The 25784-nt window shown below is 33.5% G+C and overlaps 1 protein-coding gene across 8 annotated transcripts; it reads right to left on the bottom strand.

Moving 5' to 3' along the window:
- Positions 1-136: 136 nt before the first annotated feature.
- On the bottom strand, positions 137-23210 carry LOC106109916. Of its 8 annotated transcripts, none has more exons than XM_013291571.1 (6): positions 23124-23210; positions 22593-22731; positions 12836-12928; positions 3666-3816; positions 1971-2092; positions 137-1888 (listed from the first exon to the last, which is right to left on the bottom strand). In XM_013291571.1, the coding sequence occupies exons 2-6, from the start codon at positions 22683-22685 to the stop codon at positions 788-790; spliced, it is 1560 nt and encodes a 519-aa protein (XP_013147025.1). In that variant the 5' UTR covers positions 22686-22731; positions 23124-23210; the 3' UTR covers positions 137-787. The 8 variants fall into 8 exon arrangements, with proteins under 8 accessions (XP_013147025.1, XP_013147026.1, XP_013147027.1 ...); XM_013291572.1 differs by having other exon boundaries at positions 23142-23209; XM_013291573.1 differs by having other exon boundaries at positions 22593-22728; positions 23142-23209.
- Positions 23211-25784: the final 2574 nt, after the last annotated feature.

The raw sequence follows: 25784 nt of genomic DNA, 5'->3' as shown, positions 1-25784 counted from the left end.
AATTGTAAATAAATAAAACTAGTATTTAGTTATGATTATTGTATATTTTTCCTTTTTTCTATAATAAATTCGTCGACTCAAAAATGGTGTTTTTATTTAAAATGAAACATTCGTTTTTCTGTAACTTAAGTATTTATTAATGTAACAGGCACACACAAAACTATACAAAACATAAATATCTAACTTTATAAGTTCTTAAGTACTCCTAAGTTAACATAACCCTTATAATTGTAATTATACTAAAATCTTATCAAATATCCTTTAAAGTAATTTAATTAAGTTAACATTGGCTTTGAGGATAGAGATTCTCTTTTTAATGTTATTTTAATTCTAACTGGTTTTTGTCAATGAAACAAATTCGAACGTAACAATTCTTTGTACTGAAAAACATTAAGTTACAATAACAAAAATATTTTTTAATAAAGGTAAAATACAAAAATCGTCTTAAATAAAATCATAAAAGAGAGTCATATTCATATAACATAATTATGTACTGAATGTCATATTTACAAATGGCCTGATAACTAAGTATAGGTACAGTCAGGGCAATTCGCGGTGACCCACTTACAGAGAAATTGTATTGTTCCTTTCAACGATACAAACTCCACCTCTTACAAATAACGAATTAGCATTGAGTTGCACAATGGAAAGGATATTGATAAACAACAAATTATATATCATACAAACATTAAAAAAAACATTCTATTGGTTATTGTTTCGCGTCGTCTCTTCAAACAGACTTGTAGCTACTGTGTGTAACACCGCCAGATTCCCCGATAGTAGTTAGTTACCGAACGATGCAGGGCTCGCAGGTGCCCGGGTTGAGATAAGCGGGGTGGCACTGCGGGCAGGCGGGGTTCTCTCCGTAGCTGGAGCGGCCGGGCCGCGCCACCCTCACGTGGAACGATGTCTCCGCGTTGTCATCATCGTAACCTGGATGTGGCTTATCCAGAGGGAACACGTAGTCCGGCACGAAGTATGAACTGATATTGTATTCCGTGTTGAGTGGGTCCGGTGGTGCGGGCGTTGTGGTCGTCCTGATGACGTCACTGTACGGTCTCCTGCCCGGTGGTGTTCTTTTCTGTGGCGCTGCTGTTATATTGGTAGCGTTGTTTTCTTTGGGCGGTTCGAGGCCGAACGCCGGCACCGCCCACTTCCACTCGTAGTATATCGGTGGTCCCATCGTTGTTGATGGTATCTTAGAATATTCGGACTTAGGAGGCAATAAGTGTCTATCGGGGACTGGAATTTGACTGTTGTCTGTATTTTCATTATTCGTTTCAACAGTATCAGGCTTCACATTGACAGTATCGAACCTCGTGTTCTCTACTGCACCTTTCTTTTTATCGTTTCTCACTTTATTCAAAGTGTTGCCAAAGTTCTTGTTTCTGCGCGGTGTTCTGTCCTCTTCGGAGCTGACTTGTCCCTGAGGTAATTCTTTGTTAATGTCTATAATTTCGGTTTTGGTCATTGAAGTTTTGTGTGAGTCCGGCACGTTTGGATCGAAACGTTTAATGAAAGTAAATACAGGATCTTCGGTTCCATCTTTATTGGATGTTAATTTGTCTGCGGATTCTGTTGTCGCCGGTGGGATTGGGGGGCTGAGCTCTCTCGACGGAGGTGGGACATTAACCTGATTGATATTTGGAAAATTATCACTAGGTGTCGGTGCAAATGTCGGTTGTACCCTTTGAGATGCCTCAGTCACACTGTCTCTATCTTGTTTGTTTATCCTGTTGCGTTTTCTGCCAAAATTGTTTTCCGTAGCTTTACCGATAGACCAGGAGGTCTGTGGGCGGAACCTGTGCTTGTCGCTGTCCAGCTCGTTGTTATCATCTGAGATAGAGTCGGCGATGCCTCCGATACTGTTACCTGGATGTATAGGGAACTGAAACAAGGTAGAATTTATGAAAACATTTTGCTTTAATAACGAGCATTAGAAGATTTCATATTCATTCTTCGCATTTTACCTTCGTCTCAGCCTCCCTCAGGCCATCGTAGTAGTTGTTGTTTGGGGGTACTGAGAGCACGTCAGGCCGCGGAGTTCGCGACCTCATGTCTTCATCAGATACGAACGGCTTGTCCCGTTGACCTGCAAAGTTCACACATGTTATAGATTGACTTAACCTAGACTGGTATCATTTGTTGATCCCTTTTACATCTGTCTTATCTCATTACTTTTATTATGCTTATCTCTCCGTAACGATACGCAGTAAACTTTACACAGGAACTAAGGCTCCATAAAATTAGTTTTTAACCTTTATTATAATTCTATCATAGGAGTTACCTTGTATGAACAAAGAAGCGCGCATCTCACTTACATTAGCCGAGTTTGATAGACAAGGCAATGAACAACTAATTGCTGGAGAGGAATTCCGGCCGTGTGAAGGTGACTTAATTGTTTCAACACGTCACGTATTTGAACTAGGAAATGTTGATAGCAAAACTCTTTTCTTACAGGGCTTACAAGAAGAGTTGGGACTGAAAATGTATTCGTAAGGTCCTAGTCAAAAGTATTAGATCTGTAAGTGTACCTTACGCCCGGTAGGGGCGCTGCTTTCTCGTTTCCTTCTAGATTCCCGAATGTCTGATTTATCAATAAGTTTTCATTTACGGCTCAAATTTGAAATAGCTTTCTTATGTGTTTTGGTGTATCGAAGTTTTCAAGTTACAAAATAAAATAATAGAATATTTTTGTGAAGAAGTAAATTATTATTTTGTCACGGCTCGCTGCCTATAAATTGTTGCTATTATATGTTACGCATCCACAGGGCTGTCAAGTGTTAAAAAAACAATATTGTGAAAATTTATAATTTTAGTAAAGCATTTATCAACTTTTATTTATTCTTTCCAGAGGATTAACCACCACATGACTTTAATCTATTTTTGCTATGAACCCCAGTGAATTTAATGTAGTAATCCACTTTAAGGACAATTTATCCTAAATAATATTACTAGTAGCAAATAAAAAATATTGGTAATATTTGTATATTTTGACAAGAAAAATAAAATGTTTGACAACCCTATATCTAAGTTCGTGATGAGGAATGTAGTAAGACAAGTAACACACGAATTATATACAATTCATTGTCCGAGATGTGGCATTTCATGTTTATGTACCACTTGTTATGTCATACTAACATTTTGACATTGCAGTTAGCCTGACGGCAATTTTAGCCGAGACGATATTTCTAAAAGTAGGAAACAAAATTAAAGACCCATGAAGAAATACTATTACCCGAAAATATCAGAAATCGGTTATCTAGGGACAAGATAATACAAAATGTAAATTCTATTTACAGTTAAAGAAGCTCAAAGCTTTCTTAATATAAATTATCATAGTTAATATTTGCACAAAATGGAATGCTAAGTTTTTTTCAAGTAAATAACGATTTCGTAACAAGTAATCCGCAGGGAGCGCTTTAAGCTGGGCTTTCACTTTGCGCGTCTTCGGTAGCTGAGGTCACATGCAAATGTGGAAGTGTTGACAGCGACCTTGTCAACAAATAGAGCTTAAAGCTTTAACTGTATGTGCTTAGCATATTCAATAAACCTTTTGTTTAGGCGTCACCTAGAGGGGACAAGACTGGGCATCTGTCGCACCTAGCGTAGATCATCTCTGGCGATTCCTGTGACCTTAAATATGTGAATTATCAATTCCTCACCAATAAGCAAGTTGGCATCGTAGTCTCGCTCAGCATTGGAGCAGTTGACCATGTACCAGTGGTCGCAGACCAGCATCCGCTGCTGGAATAGTGTCGTGTTGGGGCACGAGTAGCTGAACTGCCTCCCCATGCCGTCACACATGTGGTACACCTGCACACAACACATTACACAGAATTAATTACATCGCTGGTATGGAAGCGCACTAGTACAATGCTAAGGATGATGCCACAGAACTAAAGCGGGGCTGGAGATGTGTCACAGCACAACTGTCATATCCCACTCAAGTTTATGTGGTCAAGCCAAATCAAGCTATTCTATGAAGAAATTAGGTGACATTATCCCAAAATTTGGAAGTTCTTTTATTGGGCGACCTTAATCCTATACCTAAATTTATGGCCAGAGCCGTTTTCTGTGTAGTCATAATATCTTTGGTTGTTGACCTGTAAATATATTTTAATATGTGCATATACGGATGTGACGTCATCAACGTCTGTTATATTATGAAGTGTGTTAGAATGTGATTAGATAATAATAGCTATAATTAGTGATTATTGTGCCGTTATTGATGTTGCGGGGTCGGCAGGATCAAGACTTTTCTACAAGGCTCATTATAATAAAATGAATTCTTCGTTTGACATGTATTGGACGCATTGATTGAACTGTTACAAGGCTTTATTGAGCCGTGAAATTCCAGCGACGAAACAATTGTAGTAGAATAATTTGTTGTCTCTGTTATTTGCAAGAGTTAGAAAGAGATGGCTGTATAGAAGTGTTTTGTTTCACTATTGAAATCCACAAACAAATGGCTTAATTATTCAATGGAATCGTACAACATTGTTAGAAATGATTAATATGTAATTAAGAATCTTCCTTGTAAACTGGAATGCGTTTAGTTTTAAGATTAATGGTTTGTTTTTAATGCAATATGTTAGTGTTTGACGTGTTCAATAATTTTCCTGTAGGTATCAGGAAGCTATTTGAAATAGCAAATGTACATTGTTTTTAAACCTCTACGCTTTTGTGTTTAATTTCTATTTTATCGCAGTAAAAAATGTAAGCCTTTGTTGCTGTATCAAAGGGTTTTTGTTAGTATTTCGTATTCAAAATGTAATTATTACAAATCTTTGTAACTTACATTTGTTGTTGAATTAAATTGATTGTTAATTACGGATTAGAGTTAAGCTAGAGGTATTAAGCAAGTGATATAGCGGACGACTATAATTACGTCTGTCTATGTTTGTTTACTCGTGTACTTGTAGAAATATTTTTTTTCTTAATTCTCTGTAATTATCTAAGGTTTCGTAATATAAACTAAAGGGTGTTAACACACTACATACATTCTGCTACTTTAACCGTGACTAACGTTCAACTGTTCGACAGTCAGAGCATTAAAATACCTAATGCATTTGAATTATATCAAATTGATTTTTTGTTAATGCATAAACACTTTATTGTATTTAAAGACGGATGTACACGATCGTACACGAATTGTAATCGATTTAAAACAAAAAAGAAATATTGTTCGAATTAAAAAATAAGGTCAAGGTAAAGCATGAACGATAGAGTGCTATAGTTATGATAAAATCTATAATTGACAATGACATCCATGTATTTACTATTTTTCGTACTGAATTAAAAAAAAAAAACATAGAATAATTTTTTACCTACATACTGACAATTTCAACTAAATGGTCGAACTGTTCAGTCAAAACTGAACGTATGTGAGTTCATTTTATATATTTCAGGAGTACTGTGGATATTACAATAAATAGCTATTTACCAAGATCTTAATGAGGAAATTGATGTTCACATCGCAAACGTCACCATTCTTTACAATCACATTAGTCGGTGCGCACCTTTACAATATTCGACTATTTATAGTGCAACAAATCAAGTGAATACACATTGCAAAAGTTACGTCTACAAACTTAATCGCTGCTATTCTAATGTACTGAAGATTGCTATTAGGTTATGTTTGCTTCGCATTTTGTAATAGTTTTTTTATCAAACATTACGTGCACGAAACCAATCTCTTATAACCTTTCTTAATTCGGTATTATTATAGACAAGTAGCACAAAGTGTTATTTGATATCAACACAATTTGAGGTTATTTCCGGAATGATGGAGGATTATAAGTAAATTTCAAGTTAGTTTCGATTGTAACATACGAAGTAGTATGTTGAATTTAATTTTTATGTAGTCCCATTGCGAAGGTTTTACTTCCTCATTCCTAGCTCACTGCGTATCTGCGACAGATCGTCTTGCATAAAAACTATCACGAACTGAAGCGACCCGGATCACTGACCTTTGCAGTCAAAGGTCAGATAAAAACAACTATTGATTTGGTTTACGTGACTGAAAACGTACAAAAGTCTCTTATCAAAATTTTACAGCATCTAGATGTTTTATTATTTTTTTAATTGACTTCCATTGTTAATTAAGTTGAGTCAATTAAAACATGTTCAACTTTACAGCTAAAGTAAGGCGGCAAAAACATTGTACATCCTACGTTTATGTTATGATTTCCTGCATTTAACATTAATGCACACAATCCAAAATACAACTGGTCTGAAAAAAATAGCGGAAATTTTGCTGATAATTTCATAGTTATTAATTGTTGTTTAGAATAAGTTTATTTATATTTTTGCCCTCCTAAATTCACCTGATGGCACTTACAGATTAGAGCGCGGCGTTCGGCGACTGAACTTTGTCAACGCGCCGCCATGACCTCCTTACAGGAATGTTTGATACTGTCCTAAACGAATCCTCCTTTAGGCTTTACTTTAAATATTTATAAATTAATATTAGTTGAAACGAATTGAAGGAGCATTTTATTCAATTATGTCTCTAAAAATTATTTTATTTTGTTCCACAAATGCTTTACGTCGTTCCAATAATGTAGAAATGTTGTTTGTCTTTCTAGTTGTTATTGGGTAAATGATAACAAAGGTTGTAAGGGGTTAAAGAACCCTTAATTGTGATATTTGTAACCATTGGAAATATAGTAAGTTATATCTTGGTACAATATAGCGTAACTTTAAAACAGCTGTAATTTGTAACGTCGCAATACATAATAATTATGTTTAAAAGCAGGTCGCTAACGGAAGGATCAAACTACAATCACCGTTTAGTAATACAGTGACCTACATAAATCACAGTTGCTTAGCTGTCGGTGTATTTAGTTTTTAAAACAGCCTAACTTTGAGATTAAAATTTGATTACTTGAGTTTTACGAGACATTCTATAAGCATTAGGTCAGGAAAATACATGTCAATAAAATTGAACAGTTGCTTGTATGGCAGTTTATGAAAACTTATGAAACGAAACGTGCCAAGCTACGTACTGCCTTCGAGTCCTCCGACAACTTGGATGGAGGCAGCTGTTGCAAAATATTGTGTTACCAATTGACATTTGCAGGGACTAGCATTCAAGTGTGCCAGCTACTGGAATATATACTCTCGCCTTTACTTGAATCCATAAAAAGGTTTTATTAAAATCCGATTTACTAATTTTTAAAAACCATGAAATTGTAAACGACCAGCGTGGAAGCAAATAATGTGAATAAATATTTTATTTCCTTAAGTGATACTTCCCGTCGACATTGAACAAACATTTTTCGTCCTTTATTTGAAATATTTACTTTGTTACATATTCTTGTGCGGAATATTTATATTATTTTTTAAATAATTTCATTAAGTAATTATTAATTCAGACTTAAACTTATAGCCTGACCAGTAATATAAAAACTCTATCCATATTGTATGAACCTGTATTGTTATATTCTTGGTTAGACTATACTTAACTCCACGATTAATGAAGTATATATGACATTATTATCATTTTTAAACCCTTAACTTAGCACAATGAATGAACTGTAAAAACATACTAAAAGCACGAGTGTAAATATTACGCAAAATCATTATAAATTCAGTGTTAAAAAGTAAAAGTATCACCGCATCGGCACACCTCTGTAGTTAATCGTATCTTCGGTTACGTAAAACGAAAGTTCAAGGTCCTGTCAGTGGTTCACTTCACACCGACAATCATCATTTGCTTAAAACGAAGATTTTCAAGGTTTATTAGTCTCTACCTCTTTTCTCTCATCGTAAAAAAGCTTCGCTTATATAGTTGCAGTTTGAAGACATGATGTGTAGATTGTAATTCCTATGTCTAAGTAATATAATGTAATTCGTTAAGTTATACTCAGCAACTTAGCATTGTGGTATTTCTTGTCGTTTAGTCGTCTGAAATACCAAGATTTCCCCTGAAATTGATCATATTTGATAGTCGTGTAAATCATTGATGGAAATCTCGTCACAGTAGGGTTCCATGGCATGAAATGTCAGTCATAACGAGATTTTCATTACAAGCAATAGATATAATATGAATTCTATAATTGCGCCCTTCGAATACTATTTGAACTTTAGTGCAATGAAGCTATGTTCTACACGCCCGTGAATAGAATACGTTCCTGACATCTACCGGAAACTAAATACACTAATTGTTTTGTGTTAATATGATTGTGGTTAAATAAACTGTTGTAATAGCCAAATTTGATATTTGAACTGGTTAATTTTTTTAAATTTAGTCTATGTAGATTTTTTCCTTTTCCTAGGTATAATAACGATTTTTTTTGTTGTTTTCAAACTTTCCATCTTTCGTCTTATGCGACATTCCTGCAAGTTTATGTTAAAGAGATCGTATACAAAAATTTGTTATAAAACAGTATTTTATTATTTTAAGTCACGTATTTTTTAATTTCTTGACATTTTAATTTCTCAAATATCTACATATTAATGCATTATACTTTAAGCTAACAAACTTAACATCCGATGGTGTTTCTGAATAATTTATATTTGAGAGCCTAATAAAATGTAATCGCATCGTTAGCAACAGATTAAAAATAACCCACGCACTTATTTTGTAGTAGGACAAGGTTAAGTGATCCATTCAAATAACTGCTTAGAATAGTTTGTGAGATTCAAACATTGCTATAAAGGTTGCGTAGACAAATAATAAGTATTTAGAAAGCGTTATTATCTTGATTAAGATCACACAAAGATAAGTCGTGGGAATTAAGATTTGTATATCAACAATGATTTATTGATTACTAACTGTTGCACGCGACTTCACCCGCGAAATTTAAAAATATAACCTATGTTACTTACAGATAAATTACTTTTCTAATGATGAAAGAAAATTTAAAATCGGCCCAGTAGTTTTTACGTGAATCAAATACATACTAAAATACAAATCTATTCTCTTTGTAATATTAGTACAGACTAGGATTTCCCGCGACTTAAAAAAAAATTAGTAAGTAAGTATTTGAGTTCATCCAGAACACTTTCTGTATGAGTGCAATATCTTATCGAGATCCATTACGTCGTTTTGGAAGATCTATCAATTTCAACTTTCGCATTTATAATTTTAGTATGAAGTACGACTAGTAATAAAACTATTAATATAACTTTATAGCAAAATACATGTAGTTTTCTGGTATTTTTAAGTCATATTTATCCTTACACACGTACACTTAACAAATACTAGAGAATACTTAAAAATTAAATAATATAAAAGTACGTGAGATACGATCTAAACTAGACGTGGTCAATTAGCGTGAAGTTTACTTAGTTACATCTCAGAGACGTAAACAAAGATTATCTTATTGCAGCATCTTTTATAAAATTGCACGTAATAGCAACAATTTAGCGTCGCCTTGTTAGCGGCTACCATTTTAATATTTGTAGATGTTATCTGTGCCCGGAAGCAGCGCCATCTCGTGACCTTGCGTACACACGTGTTAATTCCGACACAAAGACCCCAACAATATTCTAAATAATATTAAGAAAATTGGTCTGTTTCAAAAAAAAATATTATTTACATAAATTCATAGTCAATTTTATATTTATATACAGGTCGATGGATTTCAATAAAGAATAATAGAGTAACTACACAAAAACGTATCTAAACCTGGTATTTTTTGTAACATAGAATTAAAAGCTTATAATAAATTTATTTTAGTAACCAATTTCTTTCGTTTCGCAAATTTTTCCTGCACTTTAAGATAAATTATGTCATTCGTCAATCGGCGACCTCTTAATGGTTATAAATAACGTGTTTTAACGTTGACCCCTCATTACTCCGCCAGATGTTTCGAAAAAACGTCAACATCTGACAATAAATAATGAAAAGTCAAGCTCAGAGCCATCTTTATAACAGTTATTTTTTTATTTAACCTCTACTAAGGTTTTGAACCTAAAAGATTGACAATTCCGCGTTATAATATATATCTATACTTATTATAAAAAAGCGTAAACACACACTTCTTTGTTGCCTAAGATGTCAACAATTACAGCATATTTTTGAATAATTCTCTTTTTAACAATAAGCCCTACACTTCGTAACGCTTTACGCTATATATTTTAACGCCATTAAACTTAGGGGGTAAATATTTTGGATAAAAACCCTAATGTGTGAAAGAGACTATAAGTTGCTGCCAACATCAAGGAAGCAAGACTGTCGCGTCATGTTGACATTTGCAATTGACAATTTGACACATGTAAACAAGAAAATATTTTAATGCTAATGCAATCGCACGGGAACAGCTAGTTTACAAATAAAACAGGATAGAAACGCCAAAGGGGTCAGCAATATTCAGTAAGTCATAACCTGGATCACACATTAAAAATATTTCAGAGTATACTAGTATCGTTTTTTACACTTCAATCTTAATTGACACTAATTGTCGGAAGTAGCAATGCGAATAAAAAACAAACGCACATCGTTTAGAATACTAAACGTAATAACGTCGCAAGTGGACGTAGGATAATTTTCAAGTCCAAGGTGCAATCCCAGCTTAACTAATAAAAAGAAGTATGTTAAAGTTAGTAGTACTAAAAAATTTCGTAATATTGTAATTGAAATTAATAAAGTTGGTAAACTTTTAGAGTTAATCTTTTAGCAAACATTATATAACTTATTGTAGATATAGTGATATATTTTTTATTACTATGTTATGTAAGGTAAATAATATATAATTATGTGTCAGTTTGAATTGATGCAAACAAAACAAAGCATCAATGCGCGACACTTAACCTCCTTTCGCGGAGTCAAAGTCACATGACTGACGCGGTCTGCTCGCGTCTGTTTGCTGTTTGCTGCGCGTGCGCGTAGCGCTGAACAACGCGGATAATTTATGAAATATATAATTTATGAATATTTGTTAGCTTCACTAATCTAGCACATTATAACGACGTTGTTTATTTTCTTGTTATAAATTGGTCGTTTTCCCTCGGTTGTATTTAATATTCTAGCATTCAAAATGGTTGAAATTTAGTAAGTAGTGAAGTTTTTAATATAATTGGAAATTTATAAAAATAAACTCATCGGGCGGCGATTTCTCGTATCAATATTTTCCGAGGCTTGCGGGTTTTAATATTTATCTTTATTCATCTTAAAAAAACCTTGACCCTCCAATACCGATGGCCCTTTAGGAGCCGCAAAAGACAAATGGATGGTTGTAAACAAGAAAGCAATATTACTCACTCTGACATGTCAGATGTGGTCATATTTCGAGGAACAATTATGAGTAACATCTGTTGCATAATAACGATATACATTTCCTTTTACGTAGTAAAAAATCTTATACCGAAATACTTATAAAAAACGTTACGGTAACCATAGATAATCTGTATCGAAGTTTCAACGTACATCTTGTAACCAAGATATTTTTTAATAATAGAACGCGTAAACTGATTTAGTAAGCTTAACTTCTTACTATTTAATATCATAAACTATATTAAAATAATAAATGCGGTTTAACGGATTTTAATGTTTAGATCAAATGAAGAACAAAATCCGCGCAAAGTCACGGTTATAGCTAGCATTGCATAAACTAGGCTTCTACGTTACTGATCCTTAATAAAATACAATACTAATAACATAATAATTTACATCTTGTCGGAGATGACACAAAATATGATTAATCACTTGATTACAATCATTTGAAGACAAATAGAAACTACAGAATTTAGTATTAGAATCTTAGAATATTTACAACTAAGAAAAACTTAACAGTGGTGGAGCCCGCTTTAACATCTTCGCACGAATGGACCGGCTCGCCCGGTGCAATACCACGACCACACAGAAGACAGGCGTGAAGTGGAAGCAATACCGCGTTTCGTCTGATAAGTGTGTTGCCGGAGGACTAATTTTATTCCATTTCCCTATCCACACTTTTCTTAATATGAAAGGATGGGAAGGAAAAGTGGAATTGACGGTGGAGGAGACTCATAGGAATGGAAAATATCCTCTTTATGTGCGTCTCCTCCTCCGTCAATTAAGAGTAGGCAACGCATCTGCAACTGTGGATGTTTATGGGCAGCGATCGCTTTCCATTTCACTGGATTCAGGTGGCCGCTTGCTCGTTTGCCACCTTATATTAAAATAAAAAAAGACTACCTTAGATTAAATTTAGGTATTGATTGTCGGATCAAAATCCGTGTCAATCGCTACGGTTAAATCGCTTCCTGTGCTTGGCCGTTCTAATAGTGTTACATCTATGTATAGACTATGTAACACGATAGCATGATCAATAATGAGGTGTTCGATGCTTTGAATGCATGATCTGTTCCCGCTGACTTAACATTAATTGCTCCGGATGTTTGTCTTGCTTAGCAACAGTAAAATAGCTTGCACAAGTCACGGCAGAGGAAGCGGAACAATTTTATGTTTCGTTCAGGTAACTGCTAACATAATAAACGCCAAACGCCAATAGCCTAATGTACGGACTACCGATCTTGCGGTCGAGGGTTCGAATCCCACCATTCGGCTATTGTCGTGAACCATATCCTAGCACAAGCCTAGAGCTTAGTTGGAATGGTTAAAGGAAATGTTAGTAAATTAATAAAAATCTACTAATTAATGGTTCGGGGTACGGACTACCTATCGAGGGTTCGAATCCCACCATTCGGCTATTGTCGTGAACCATATCCTAGCACAAGCCTAGAGCTTAGTTGGAATTATTAAAGGAAATATTAGTAAATCAATAAAAATCTACTAATATTTTACAATTAACTCATTATATCAACATATTACACGTACATAGTATACGTAATAACAGGTCAAGAATACGTATGTAAGACAGAAAATTATTCTCAATTCACTGACCTGACACCCAGTGTCCATGTCGGCGTAGTACCCGGGCGCGCGACCCCGACATGTGAACCTTGTCGGCGGGGGCTTCACCACGCGTCTATCTTCCTGAACACACAAAAAACACATGATTGACTAAAATACTTCAATAGAGTAATGGAACAACACAATACTTAATTGTTTCCATCAAATACTTCATCATAGTTTAATAAATATTTTTATTTAATACTAGCTTTCGCCCGCGACTCTATCCGTGTGAAATAAAAAAAAACAAATGTAAGCAGCCCTTGTATTCTTCCAGACTATCCTCTTCTTCATCTTTGCTAAATTTAATCGAGATCCGTTCAGCAGTTTATGCTACAAACTCTAACACACCATCCATCCATCTATACTTTCGCATTTATAATAAGTAAGATTTAAAAATACAATATCTATTACTATAAATTCAGTTTATCTAAATGATTTAGTACGATAAATTGAACGCACGTTTTCGCAATATTTGTATAAAGTCGTCAATGGATTGCGAAATGAATGTATTTGATTTTAAGGTTACGGTTTACTGCCAACTACCTATTGTTCCTCTAAACGCGCCTACGAACTGGCTGGAATTAAAAAAAACAAAAGCTATTTATTATAACAATGTCGTCACACGAATGATGTGAAAACATTTATGTCCCATCTATTGAAATTTAAAATTTACATACTTATTTCGAAAAAAAACTACGAATTTGTAAAACACTACACAATCTGCCGTGAACTAGAATTCTTATAACGCGTGCACCCTGTGACTAAACAATCGCACAACTATTTAGTCGCGCTTTGATTCCTATGAGCTTATATGGAGGTGCGCACACTACTCGATTTTAAGTTGTGCAACTAAACAGTTGAATTTGCTGCGAAAAAATTGACAATCGTGCAAAAGTTGTGCCGTAGTCATAGGTGTGGGCCCGCCCTTGTAAATTTGTTACTTTTGTTATAATGTACAGTTTTCAATCTAGTTGTGACAATACGGGACTTTTATGAATATTTTTAAAGTGCGTAAAAAGTATTTTATTGTCTTGAGTCTCGCGAATCGCCAACTTCAAGCAGAGATTCTGTGCGCAGACTTTATTGTTTCGATATCACGTTTAATTGTTCATGAATCTAATTATCTCTGCAACTTGTATTTTAATGCTTGTGAATATTCTAAGACAAGAGATAGGTTTTTGTTATAAAAATATCTTATTAACAAAAACTTGACATGTAACAACTGAACTGTATCTCACACAAAACTAAACTAGCGCGTACCATCCTTCGACCACATCTTCACCTTGGTCTAGGTGGGATAGTGGTCAAGCGCTGGTTTTTGCAATATAAAAAAAAACTAAAAAGTTACCTCATAAGAAACACAGTAAAATCAATATTTAATTTCAAAATAGGTAATTAAGTTTGAAAACATCGTTACATAATGAACTTAACTAGAGACGCCTACATATTATGTAACAACAGAAGCCAATAAACTGTAATACCTCCTTAATAGTTACACCTTCGACCTCCGACCTCTTGCCTCAGTATAGCAGTTCCGCGGTTACGTACAAGATAAATCTCATTGTAGCGCCCTCTACAATTAGAGCGGACACTTGGAGCCAGGCACGGCGCGACGGCTGACGGAAACCGACTGGCTAGGATTGCTACACCATTGTTAGATAATAAAACAATGTTAGAAAAGCAATTGACTAAATACGATCCAGAACAGTCTTTAAAGACTGATGCCTACTGAAACTAGTAAATAAAACCCAATGCAACATTATAAGATGTGCTCTACTAGCCTTTAAAAGACCAACGTCAGGCATATCCCTCCTTAAATTTTATGTGTACAATATTTAGAAAAAGTCTTTAAAAACAGGCTTTTTTAATCAACAATTCTTACAATAGACTAAGAAATTTACTAGAAATAAAAAATCATGGTAATGTATTCTTTTATGACAACTTTTCGATGTTTTTATTTTAGAAAAATGTTATAAATGGCAGCATATATCAATATTTAACCTTCCTAGACAAAGGTAAGGCATTTTGACAATAAATATCGTATGTTATATAGATAAAATACATTCATCAAATAATTAACTTCTAACCTAAGTTGAGGACGTCTATATCTTATCTTAAAAACCTTGGAAGAGTTGAGGTGACAATAGTATAAAATCTATAAGCTTAGTTTTCAATCTTTTGGCTAAATATGTATTTGAAAGACTATGTACAGATATTGAGAACTCTAGCGCTAAAACATCTTAACCTTTGCATCTATTTGTATCTAATACATAATACATTACGTTTATACTAGCTTTCGCCCGCGATTCTCTCCGCGTGGTATTTAAAAAACAAAAGTGTGTGAAGTGCCTATGTGTTCTTCCAGATTATCCTCCACGTCTATGACAAATTTCATCGAGATCCTACAAGCAGTTTCGGCTACATACTGTAACAAACATCTATCCATCTAAACTTTCGCATTTATAACATTAGTAAGATTTTATGTTTTTAGCAAAAATTATCAAATACTTATAGATATAAGGTATTCAATAAACATTTAATATATAACTTTACGGTAAAATGCAAATTTAAACATAGTTATTAAATCTTTTTTATTAATTTATTAAAATTACGAAAATAAATGTATTGGTTAAGAGGATGCAGGCTATGTTTGTGTGTACAGACATTACGTACAAGTGGGTTGAGTGTACGCGGTGTGGGAACGAACTGTGGCTCCCCGAGGTCGGTTACTTTTGTTTTGGCTGCCCTTCTAATGCATGTTTAACTTACAATTATAATAATTTTAATAACGTTAAAAAAAGAATTGTCAGATAACTATTAATTTATGCAAATAACTTATTATAGTAAATATAATTCTAATAACAGTAATAAAATCTATTGTATTCCGTTAGGTAACCAATCTTTCAATACCCGACCACGAAATCCATAGAATTGCTCAAATATTCGTGATGATCTCATTATCGGAACTAATACTATATGAAGTTAGTACATCCGCCCACAGATGTGGCGCTTTACAAGCTATGTGACACTTCCTTAAAAGACAGCCTTCACCAGAACATTTCACGTTTTCACAAATACGATAAATATTTTAGAAGTATCAAGAAGTCATACTCGTACTATACAATTATTTACCTAAATTGCTTATACAGCCTAATACTGAAACGATATTTAAATATGTAACAGCGTGTTATATGTTAGTGTCCTTGAGTAATCACCTAGGTAGTCCCGTGGGATTAATTTAAATTTGAGTAATTTACTTATATTTAAAGTAACCGTTAATCGCCCTAAGTACCTCTGAATACGGCAGTTAAATATATTTAAACGCTAAGAAAACCACAAAGTTAAAAATAAAGTGTCCAGCCAAATAATGACAAAGTCTGCACACAATACTTGTTCGAACATCACATGACCTGAAAGGTCACGAGGTAAGATTTATTTTAAGCTTTCTGCACACCTACAGATGCGCTAACAATATGATTTTATACGAATAAAATGTTGATTCTATGTATTCATTTTTATGTTATTAGTGCAACAATATCTAAATACTACAGATCACAATAGTACGGAAGTTATATTGACAATCAACTTTAACATTGCCGTGTTTTTACTCGCATGAGTAGTCATTCGTATTTTCTGCTAATGCTGGCTTCGCAATCGCCTCGCATCGTGTAGCTGTATGACTTTAGTTTAAAAACAAACCGGTCGAACTGGGCGTTGTACGGTGACACTCTTCACTTCTTACTTGAACACTCGCAAATGAATATTACTTGATTATGTATTACGTTTAAAAATTAATTACATATTAGCTTAAATGTTCACAATATTTATAGTGTATCTATTTTATACCTATGTTGATAAATCAACAACATATTTTTATTTGATATAAGTAATATATCTATTCATAGCACTTTATTATTAATGATTTTGTATGAACTTTAATCGTATTCTATCTTAGATGTATTTATAGGTTATTGGTTCTATTCCAAGACAATATTTCCTTAAAAAAAATTTTCCATCACTGATATCACGTCTTTTTTTTTCTATCAATATCTTGTGATACGATGAAATATGGATAGTTATGTTAGAATTTTCATATTTAAGGAATTTTAAAATTATCCCAGACTCGTCCGACCACATACACTCAAGAGTTCATTATTTTTATAGCTCTATTAAATCTGAATCTAATTTGTTAATTAAAGAAAAAAAGCATTAAGACACCGCCAGGGGTCGGGGTCAGACCTCACGTGAAGGTCGCAGACCACGTGCCATGTGTTTACTAGGCGATTTTTATTTTTATTTCTACTCCTTTACATTGGGACCGGCGCTACAGAGCCTGTTCCAAACCCCTCTCCCTCCTTCACCAACTCTAATAAATTTCTATTTATTTAAAGGTCAGAATCAGGTATACTATACACTATAAATTTTTCCTTATGTTTGACAAGAATTCAAACAAAAAATATAAAAAGATATTTGTTCCATTCGATTCTAGAGTCGTAATCTTTTATAAATTAAACAAACAGTGTTAAAACCCTTTTTAATTCAATTAAATAATATTTTTTCAAAAAGATAACGACTATCTGCTTTTTGGTTTTTATTTTTGGCTACGCCTGCCAGATACGGTCGCTTTGTTTTGTCTAAAAAAGGTTAGACAAACAAGAAACAAGACAATTTTTATCTAGAATATTCCGATTAAAACAGGAATAAATAGTTCTGCGAGCCACAAAAGCGATTAAAGATAACATTTCTGCTTATTATTGCATTATTTATTTCACGTTATCGCCATTGTGTTGGCAACAATTCCCTTTCTTCAAAGGTTCACTTACCATACCAATATAAAGGGCATTACACACTGGCTACTTAAATTCTCATAAATCTTTGCGAAACTATGAACATTGATTTTCCGCAAAATAAATCCAATTGGTCAATCTAATAACCGTTAACATAATAATGTTTTAAACCTGACTTTCTAATACTTAATAGGGCTTTGTAAATGCTTAGGTGAGCGCTGGGACTTACTTCATTCGCTTATTCCAGTTATGCTATGCACATCTACAGTATCTCGCTTAAATATTTCGATAGTTCAAATTGGATGCGGGGTTTATTTTAATTAAATTTATTGCGATGCCATACATAATATTTTTGTATAGTAGTGTTTGGTCGTTGCAAAATATAGACTAGTGATGTGCAAGCAGTAAAGGTTATCGAGACATTTAGCTATACAATACATCGATTAAATTTGCTAATATTATTGCGAATAACTTGCAATGATACCAGTAAAATGACAAATGACTGTTTAATAAGTTGAATTGTATTAAACAAGTTCAATAAATCTCTTTTCTCTGCCTACCAAAAAGTTATAGATAAAATATTACAACATACATTCAAGTCTTTAAATTAGGCATCAAAAGATCAGGAGAATAGAATAGAGAATCTCTTACAACTAACCATGCTCTTTAGATAGATAAATCTTCGGTTGTTTCCGCGACCTCACTACGCCCGTATCTCGCGCTGCCCATTGTTAGCGCACCAACGCAACTATCCTCCGTAATTACTTTGCTAAGATTATACTTTTTTTGTCTACATCGTACCATTGAGTAACCGATACAGAGGACTGTGGGAGATGTCGGGTGTCGTCATTATACCAAGATTCTTCAAAATACTAGAAAGGAAAATATGAGATATGACAATTTACTATGGAAAAAATGGATTTAGATATCGTTTTTAGCTTATTAATTTTGTACTTATAAAATTAATTTAATTTTGATTATACATATGTATTACATATCAAGCATTTTACATCGATATTTCAATGATTATCGATAACAATCAGTGACGATATAGCACTACACTTACGTTTTTTTTTTTATAAATCATAAGGTGGCAAACGAGCAAGCGGGCACCTGAAATCGCCAAAATGGCGAAGCGACCGCTGCCCATAGACATCCGCAATTGCAGATGCGTTGCCTACCCTTATACGACGGAGTAGGAGACGCACATAAAGAGGATATTTCCCCTTCCTATGCATGCATGGAGGAGATCCTCCACCGTCAAATCCACCTCCTCTTCCCAACATCTCCTTATAAGAAAAGGGTGGTAAAGAGAAAGGGACCTAAATTAAGCCTCCGGCACCACATTCATCAGACGAAACACGGAATTGCTTCCATTTCACGCCTGTCTTCTGTGTGGTCGTGGTATTACACCGGGCGTGCCGGCCCTGCAGTGCTAAGATGTTAACGCGGGCACTACCACTGTTATAGGTGTTGGATTGATGGGACATATCGATTCGTGAATAATAACATGTAATTAATGTGTATGTAAGTGTAGGGATTTAAAGTAAAGATTTGACTAATCGATTATTGAACTGCACAATCGATTAGGTAATCGATGTTGCATCGCTGTATCGGTTGCGAATCAAAAGGCACATCGCGTGTCTTCATAACGCTGTCGACTTCACAAATCGATGTTCACTTATCAACAATCTCAAATTACATTGGAATTTCTTCATTCCTTACATTCGCGAAATCAAAAAATATTTCTTAATCGCAATACGTAATGTAACAAATCCTCTAAATAGCACAAACAAACACTTGAATAGTTAAAGCAGTTATATTACATTTATTTAAACGCACAGGACAAGAAAAACGTTATTATGCGTCGCTTAAGAGAAAATAGCAGCCTGCCTAAGGGCAACACGTACATAACCTTATCAATTTTTCCGGAGGTGTATAGGAAGCGGCAACTTCGCTATTCGAGCGAACTCAAGTGACCGTTTGCTCGTTTACCTTCTATTATAAGAAAACTATATCGACGGGTGAAATGCTAACTGTTTCAACCGCTATTTTAGGCGATATTGACTTATAAATAAATATACAGAATCAGCGAATTTTTAACATGAAATAAATAAATAAATGTGCAAAATTATAGTAATTTTTCAATTGAAATTATTTTCAGTATTTGCTTTTATGTTTTTTTTTTTTCTAAAATTAAAACTTTAAATGGCTCTCTAAAACATTTAACCTCATTAGGCGCCATTGCGCTTAAAACATATAGTCACCCATCGACATGTAACTTATTAGCGTGCTCTAAATGCCGTCATTATTTCCAAAACTCGTAACATAACCGTAACAATGGTGTCGTGTGAACGACGCAACATGTTTTATTTATGAGCGAAGTTTCGCATCACTTGATTTGCTTCACGTTGCCAAAATGCCAGAATCGATGGCAGAATCATGATAAGTGGCCGATTAACTAACTTATTGCCACATTGTAAAAACTTGCACTAAATATTGCCAATTTAAATTTACGACAAACATGTCAAAGCCTAGACCCCACATTTCCTAATAATACGTATTTGGACTGTTATGTCAAAATCACTAACATTTTTGGAATTCAAAACATCAACATCAGTGAATGCAGCCGAATACTGAAACGTCATTAGAATATGTAACATCCTCTTAAATCATAAAGCTACAGTTAAACTTCATATTCCATTAAAATTTTGACTTCTGTCATATTGTATTGTTTACGAAGCGAACTGTTTGAGATTAAATTCAGTGTTCGGCCATAAATCTATATTTTTAATCACTTGATACATTAATAAATATCATATTAGTTACATTTTCAAATTTATTAATAACTCGAATTGTATTTCTTTTAAATAGACAGTCATCTCTGAAAGAAATAAGTCGAACGTGAAAAAGGGTCGTCTCAACTATGTGAAGGTACACATGACGTCACACTTGAGTCAGGCAGACAAAAAGTTGTTTATTAATTAAATCTATTAACATGAAACCCGCAATAAAAAGTATACTAATGTTGACATTGAGACACGTTATGGTTATACACTTCGTAGAGCTATTGATCTGTCTGACTTTCGTAGGTCATTGCCACTGGGTCAGTGGTTACATTGCGGTTGTAGTTGGCAACACAGATTGGTCGCGATGTTTTTTCTTTTTCTAATATTTTAGTTTATTTACATAAATGAAAGACCGTAGTAAATCATACTCATACTAATATTTAAATACGAAAGTTTAGATGGATGGATGTTAGGTTTTGTAGCTCAAACTGCTGAACGGATCTCGATGAAATTTGGTATATATGTAGAGGATAGTCTGGAAGAACACATGGGCTACTCGCTTTTGTTTTTTTATTTCCACGCGGAAGACTCGTGGACAAAACTAATATATCGTAAGCCAACAACATTGGTTGCAAAGATGTGAGTATAACAGCTTTTGTCAATTTGTCTTGTAATACCAGTTTATTTATTTTATTAATAAATAAAATTCAAATAAACTCAAATAGTTTATGAGCTAGATTAACAAAAGCTTAGTCGTCTATCAAAATACATGCTTACATAAAAAATTCAAATTAAAACTAATTTATTTGTGGCGTCGAAACTGATTGAATACATGAGGAATTGTGTATTGAGTTAATTTTATCATAAACCAAACATGTTTGACAATTTAATTTTAAAAACAAAATACAGAATATAATCATTGCTTAATCTTTGCCCATCTCTACAAATTGTCTTCCTATTAAATACAGAGTATCTGTAAATACTTTTATAGTCAAAAGTCGTATTTTATTGCATAACCAGATTTTTTTCTCAGCGACGGTTTCAAAAGAACAAGAAAAACTCAACATAGATATAAAATACAAAACGGCCAGACTGAGTGGACATTAATTTATGTTGGAACATATTTAAATGTCGTGAGGTGAGAGATAACGCAAGATAGGGAATTAGCTTTTATATAAAAACAAGCAACGAGCTCGTATCTAGCTGGCGAAATATAGCTGATATCTTACTGATAGATTAAGACTCTATAAATTAATTAATGGTAACATCCGCTAATAAAATGATCAAAAACATGCTCTAGTTTACCATTAATAATAACATTGTCGGTGCTGACTAGTTTCAATCACAAATTTCTTCAAAAGTCTCCTAGTATTTTCTAAAATACACCTAGAAAATAGATTTCGTCCTAGTGAAATAAAAAAACATAGCCTATTTTACTTACAGATAAATTATCTTTCTAACGGTAAAAGGATTTTTAAAATCGACCCAGTAGTTTTTGAGTTATACATACAAAAAAAAAAAATCCTCTTTATAATATTAGTATAGATAATTTTTATAGTTATAAACATTTTTTGGTCACTTCGAATAAGGTTACTTTGTTATTTTTATAGATCTTAACCATAAACTCAAAAAGAATCGTAAAATGCTTGCATAATAACCATTGGGCCATGTATGTGAAACCAACATAAACTTTTACATGTGTATTGTAACTTATACAAACAAACCCACACAAAATACAGACGAATCAAGTTAATAAGTCAGATCCACTTTTTTTTAAACAACATCCTTATCACGACTATCAATGTCGCTAAGAACAGGCCAAGATAAACTGGTCGCTAGGGTCAGTCGTTGTTTTTGTTTTGTTCAAATATTATTAAACTAGTTACAGCATATTGTTTGATTAGCAGCTGCTTTTGTCTACGTTCTTAAATGAGAAAGTTTAGATGTATGAATGTTTGTTAGAGTTTATCGCCTAAACAGCTAAATGGATATCTATAAAATTTGGCACAGATGTAGAGCAAAGTCGGGAAGAACAGATAGGCTACTTACTTTTTTTTATTTGCACTAGTTATGAATAAACCAGAGATTAAAAACGATCTTAACTAATATTAAGTTTAAGTGATGGGCTTAGTGAAAATTAATAAACTGTAACCCTTAACATTTACTTACTTGTGCCATCGTGAAGTAAACACAGGCCAACAATAGGCACGCACACAATAGCTGTTTGACATCCATGTTGACACCGGCCACTGCCACTGCCATGGCACACTTCCTATGTCACTATTGTCAAAATATCATCACCCACCTACTGAACAGGAATATTTAAATCACTTTCATTACTTTCTTTTAAAAAAAGGTAACATAAAAAAAATATGTTTTGAAATTTTTGTTTATTTCGAAATAATCAGCATGCAGAAGCCTAAGTCAATAAACTTTGTATTTATGGTAATTTTTGAAATTAATTAAATCGATAAATTTAAATAAAATTAGTTAAAAAATAAAACTCATTCATAAAATAGCGTATTTGACCTCATTTTAGACATGCAAAGTGATTTAATGATTATATACAAGATCATTAAAATAACAAATTATGTAAAACGCTAATAAAAAAAATCAGTAGTCGCATTAGATGATTAACATTTATGACATCAAACAATTCACTAAAGTTTCACGAATTAAATAAATAAAAAATGAAATTACGATAAAAAGGTACAACACTAGTAATGTCTATCGTAATATTCGATGTATTCGTTCGCACGCACGTCGATTACCTTCGACGGTCGAAGTTAGACTGGTGCCTGTACACGTATTTCGATAGTTCATCGCAGTTCTCAGTACCTCCGCGTGCCCTCAGTTCCTCCCTCCAGCGGAATCCTGACCTGTCCTTGATAACTCGCACAATGTCTTATGAATGCACCCGACACTTTATGCACGAATTATTTCGTACCAATTCAAATAGACACATTTTTATGAGATCCGCCGTCACGATTTGCGAATTATGTAATAGTTTAGAACATGCAAATTGTGTTTTAAATTAAATTACATATAATAAATTGACTAGCGGCCTAATACTGAAACGAATCTTGAACACCGCGTTTCGTAACCATTTGCAATCTGCAAGAGACATCAACATTTTAAAGGAAATCAGAGTTTGAGTTACAGTTTTACATACTGAAATGTCGTTTCAGAGTACGGCCGCAGGATTGTAAGCGAGTATCGTCATTCATGTTATAATAACCGGTCACTTTTTCTATAGAATAAAATTGATGTTTGCGAGGAAGACCGTGCATTACTTTTAGAACGGCAAGAAGCCCACAATATCGAATTACCTTATTGTTCAAGAGTAATAAAATAATGCAGTACATGTTCGAGTTTAGACTCTACATTAATGTTTGATGCAAAAGTTTTTCATTCAATAAAAAGTTACACCGAGCAAAGCGATCTGCATGCTAACTAAACTTTCTTGGGATTTCCTTCACACATATTTAAAGCAGTGCAAGGAAAAAAATCTACACAAAACCCCAATTCGCTGACTCACATGGAAAAACTAGACGAAATATCACACAAAAGCATACAAAGAGTTGTTAGATGACTTAAGTAAAAGAATAGTTTAGAATGACCAATTTCAAAACAAACTTCATTACTCAAAATTAACATGGACTGCCTCTGTCTACCCCAAGATAAAAATACGTGGGAGCAAGAATCTAAATAGCCATAACAAGACATTCATAAAGATAGTGTGATGTGACTAATCTTCCGATATGCCTGTAGGCCTAAATAAGGCTTCATGGGAAATATAAACCATTAATAAGAGAAAATGGTTTTAATTCCAGCTCCATTATGTCATTTTACATAACTCCTTATAAGTCTGTCTCCTTGAAAATATTATTTAAAAATAACTATGCAGTGATTGTATTGGCTTCATAAAAAACAAAGAAATTTTTTTTTGTATAATTTTAAAACATAGGAATTGTTAATTGTACACATTTTATAGCTAAATAATAATTGATTAGGGTTTAATGAGACTGACATAAAATACCTAGCCTCTTAGCCACTGTTTCGCTTTAAAAAGCGTCTTTAATTAGTAACATAAAAATCAAGTGTCAAGGTTCGAGGTCCAGTTGTTACTAAATCCACTAATGAAGCATTAATGATTTTATGATTTGTACAATATCTTTACTAGTGTCGCAATAATTTGATGTTTTTTCTGGACCTAAAAATTTACAGGAAAACAAAACTTAGCTATTAATTAAACTTATTGTTTCATTTTTTAACACGTAACTTTTTAAATAATGTAAAACATAAGGTATGCGCGGTCATTCTAAGCTATTTAAAAGTCTTTAGCCGGTCTTTACTTTACCATAACTAATGGTCACCCTAGTAAATTCCACAGCTCACTGTAGAACTTCAGTTCAATAGACCGTTAGATTTATTGAAGAGGTCCTCAGAATCTTTTCCTACTAATTAGATGTAATGCGAATTTAATTGCGCCATTCGATTCGTCTTCTTAATTAGTGATCGGTCAGAGCTTTCGCACGTCCCCATATCAAATGTTCGGATGAAATTATGTGTGCACAATCATACACAATATAATAACAGCTATTTTAACATTTGTCTCACTAGAACCTTCAGTTTCACAGAAATAAAATTAAAAGTCCTATTGACTGTTAGGAAATATTACATTCTCATAACCCTTGAGTTTTACGACGTGTCCGATGATTTGCTTGCAGTTCATAAGTTTCACGAGCATATGACAATAACATTCCTTGTTTGTTTCTCACGTACATCATTCAATATTAGACATATGGGTACATAACTATTATAAACGACGATGAAAGAACTACACATATAGTTTGTCTTAATAAGATAGATTAATTTGATAAATGACGCATATAAAGTATCGAATTAAATTTGTATGAAGGAAATGCCGTACTTAATAGACAGGTATCGTAGTGACGAAACAAACACGCAGCGAATAATTATGAACTATCGATATTCAGTCTAAATAAAATTTAACAAACTTAACTACAATTATTATTAATTTATTGACTAATTTAGAAGACAATTCTAGTAATAAATGTAGTGTAGAAAATATAGCGATGACAATAATAATAGCAAAATCCAAATCGATTATGTACAACTGTAGTAGTAATAAATATTTATTAACTCACATTTTTTCTTTTGCTTTTGTAGTCATTATTTATTTGAGAAACAGTGTTTTTTTTTATTTTTGACCGACTTCTCAAAAGAAGGAGGTAATCAATTCGTCTGTATGTTTTTTTTTATGTGTGTATAACTCATAACTCCGCCGCTAGTGGACCAATTTTGATATTTTTTTTTATCCGAAACGTAATAATCCAA

Source organism: Papilio polytes, unplaced genomic scaffold (genome assembly GCF_000836215.1).
Source record: "Papilio polytes unplaced genomic scaffold, Ppol_1.0 DF821044.1, whole genome shotgun sequence".
Classification (NCBI taxonomy): domain Eukaryota; kingdom Metazoa; phylum Arthropoda; class Insecta; order Lepidoptera; family Papilionidae; genus Papilio; species Papilio polytes.
The sequence above is the reverse complement of the archived record's forward strand: the minus strand, read 5'-3'. Positions and strand labels throughout refer to the sequence as shown.

Bases quoted from the DNA above. Each gene is read 5' to 3' on its own strand.
- LOC106109916 (XM_013291571.1), bottom strand. From the start codon at position 22,685: ATGGCAGTGGCAGTGGCCGGTGTCAACATGGATGTCAAACAGCTATTG. The intron at 3,817-12,835 runs GTCAGTGAATTG...TGTTGTGTGCAG, and splicing joins ACATGGACACTGGGTGTCAG to GTGTACCACATGTGTGACGG. The intron at 1,889-1,970 runs GTAAAATGCGAA...ACCTTGTTTCAG, and splicing joins TGAGGGAGGCTGAGACGAAG to TTCCCTATACATCCAGGTAA.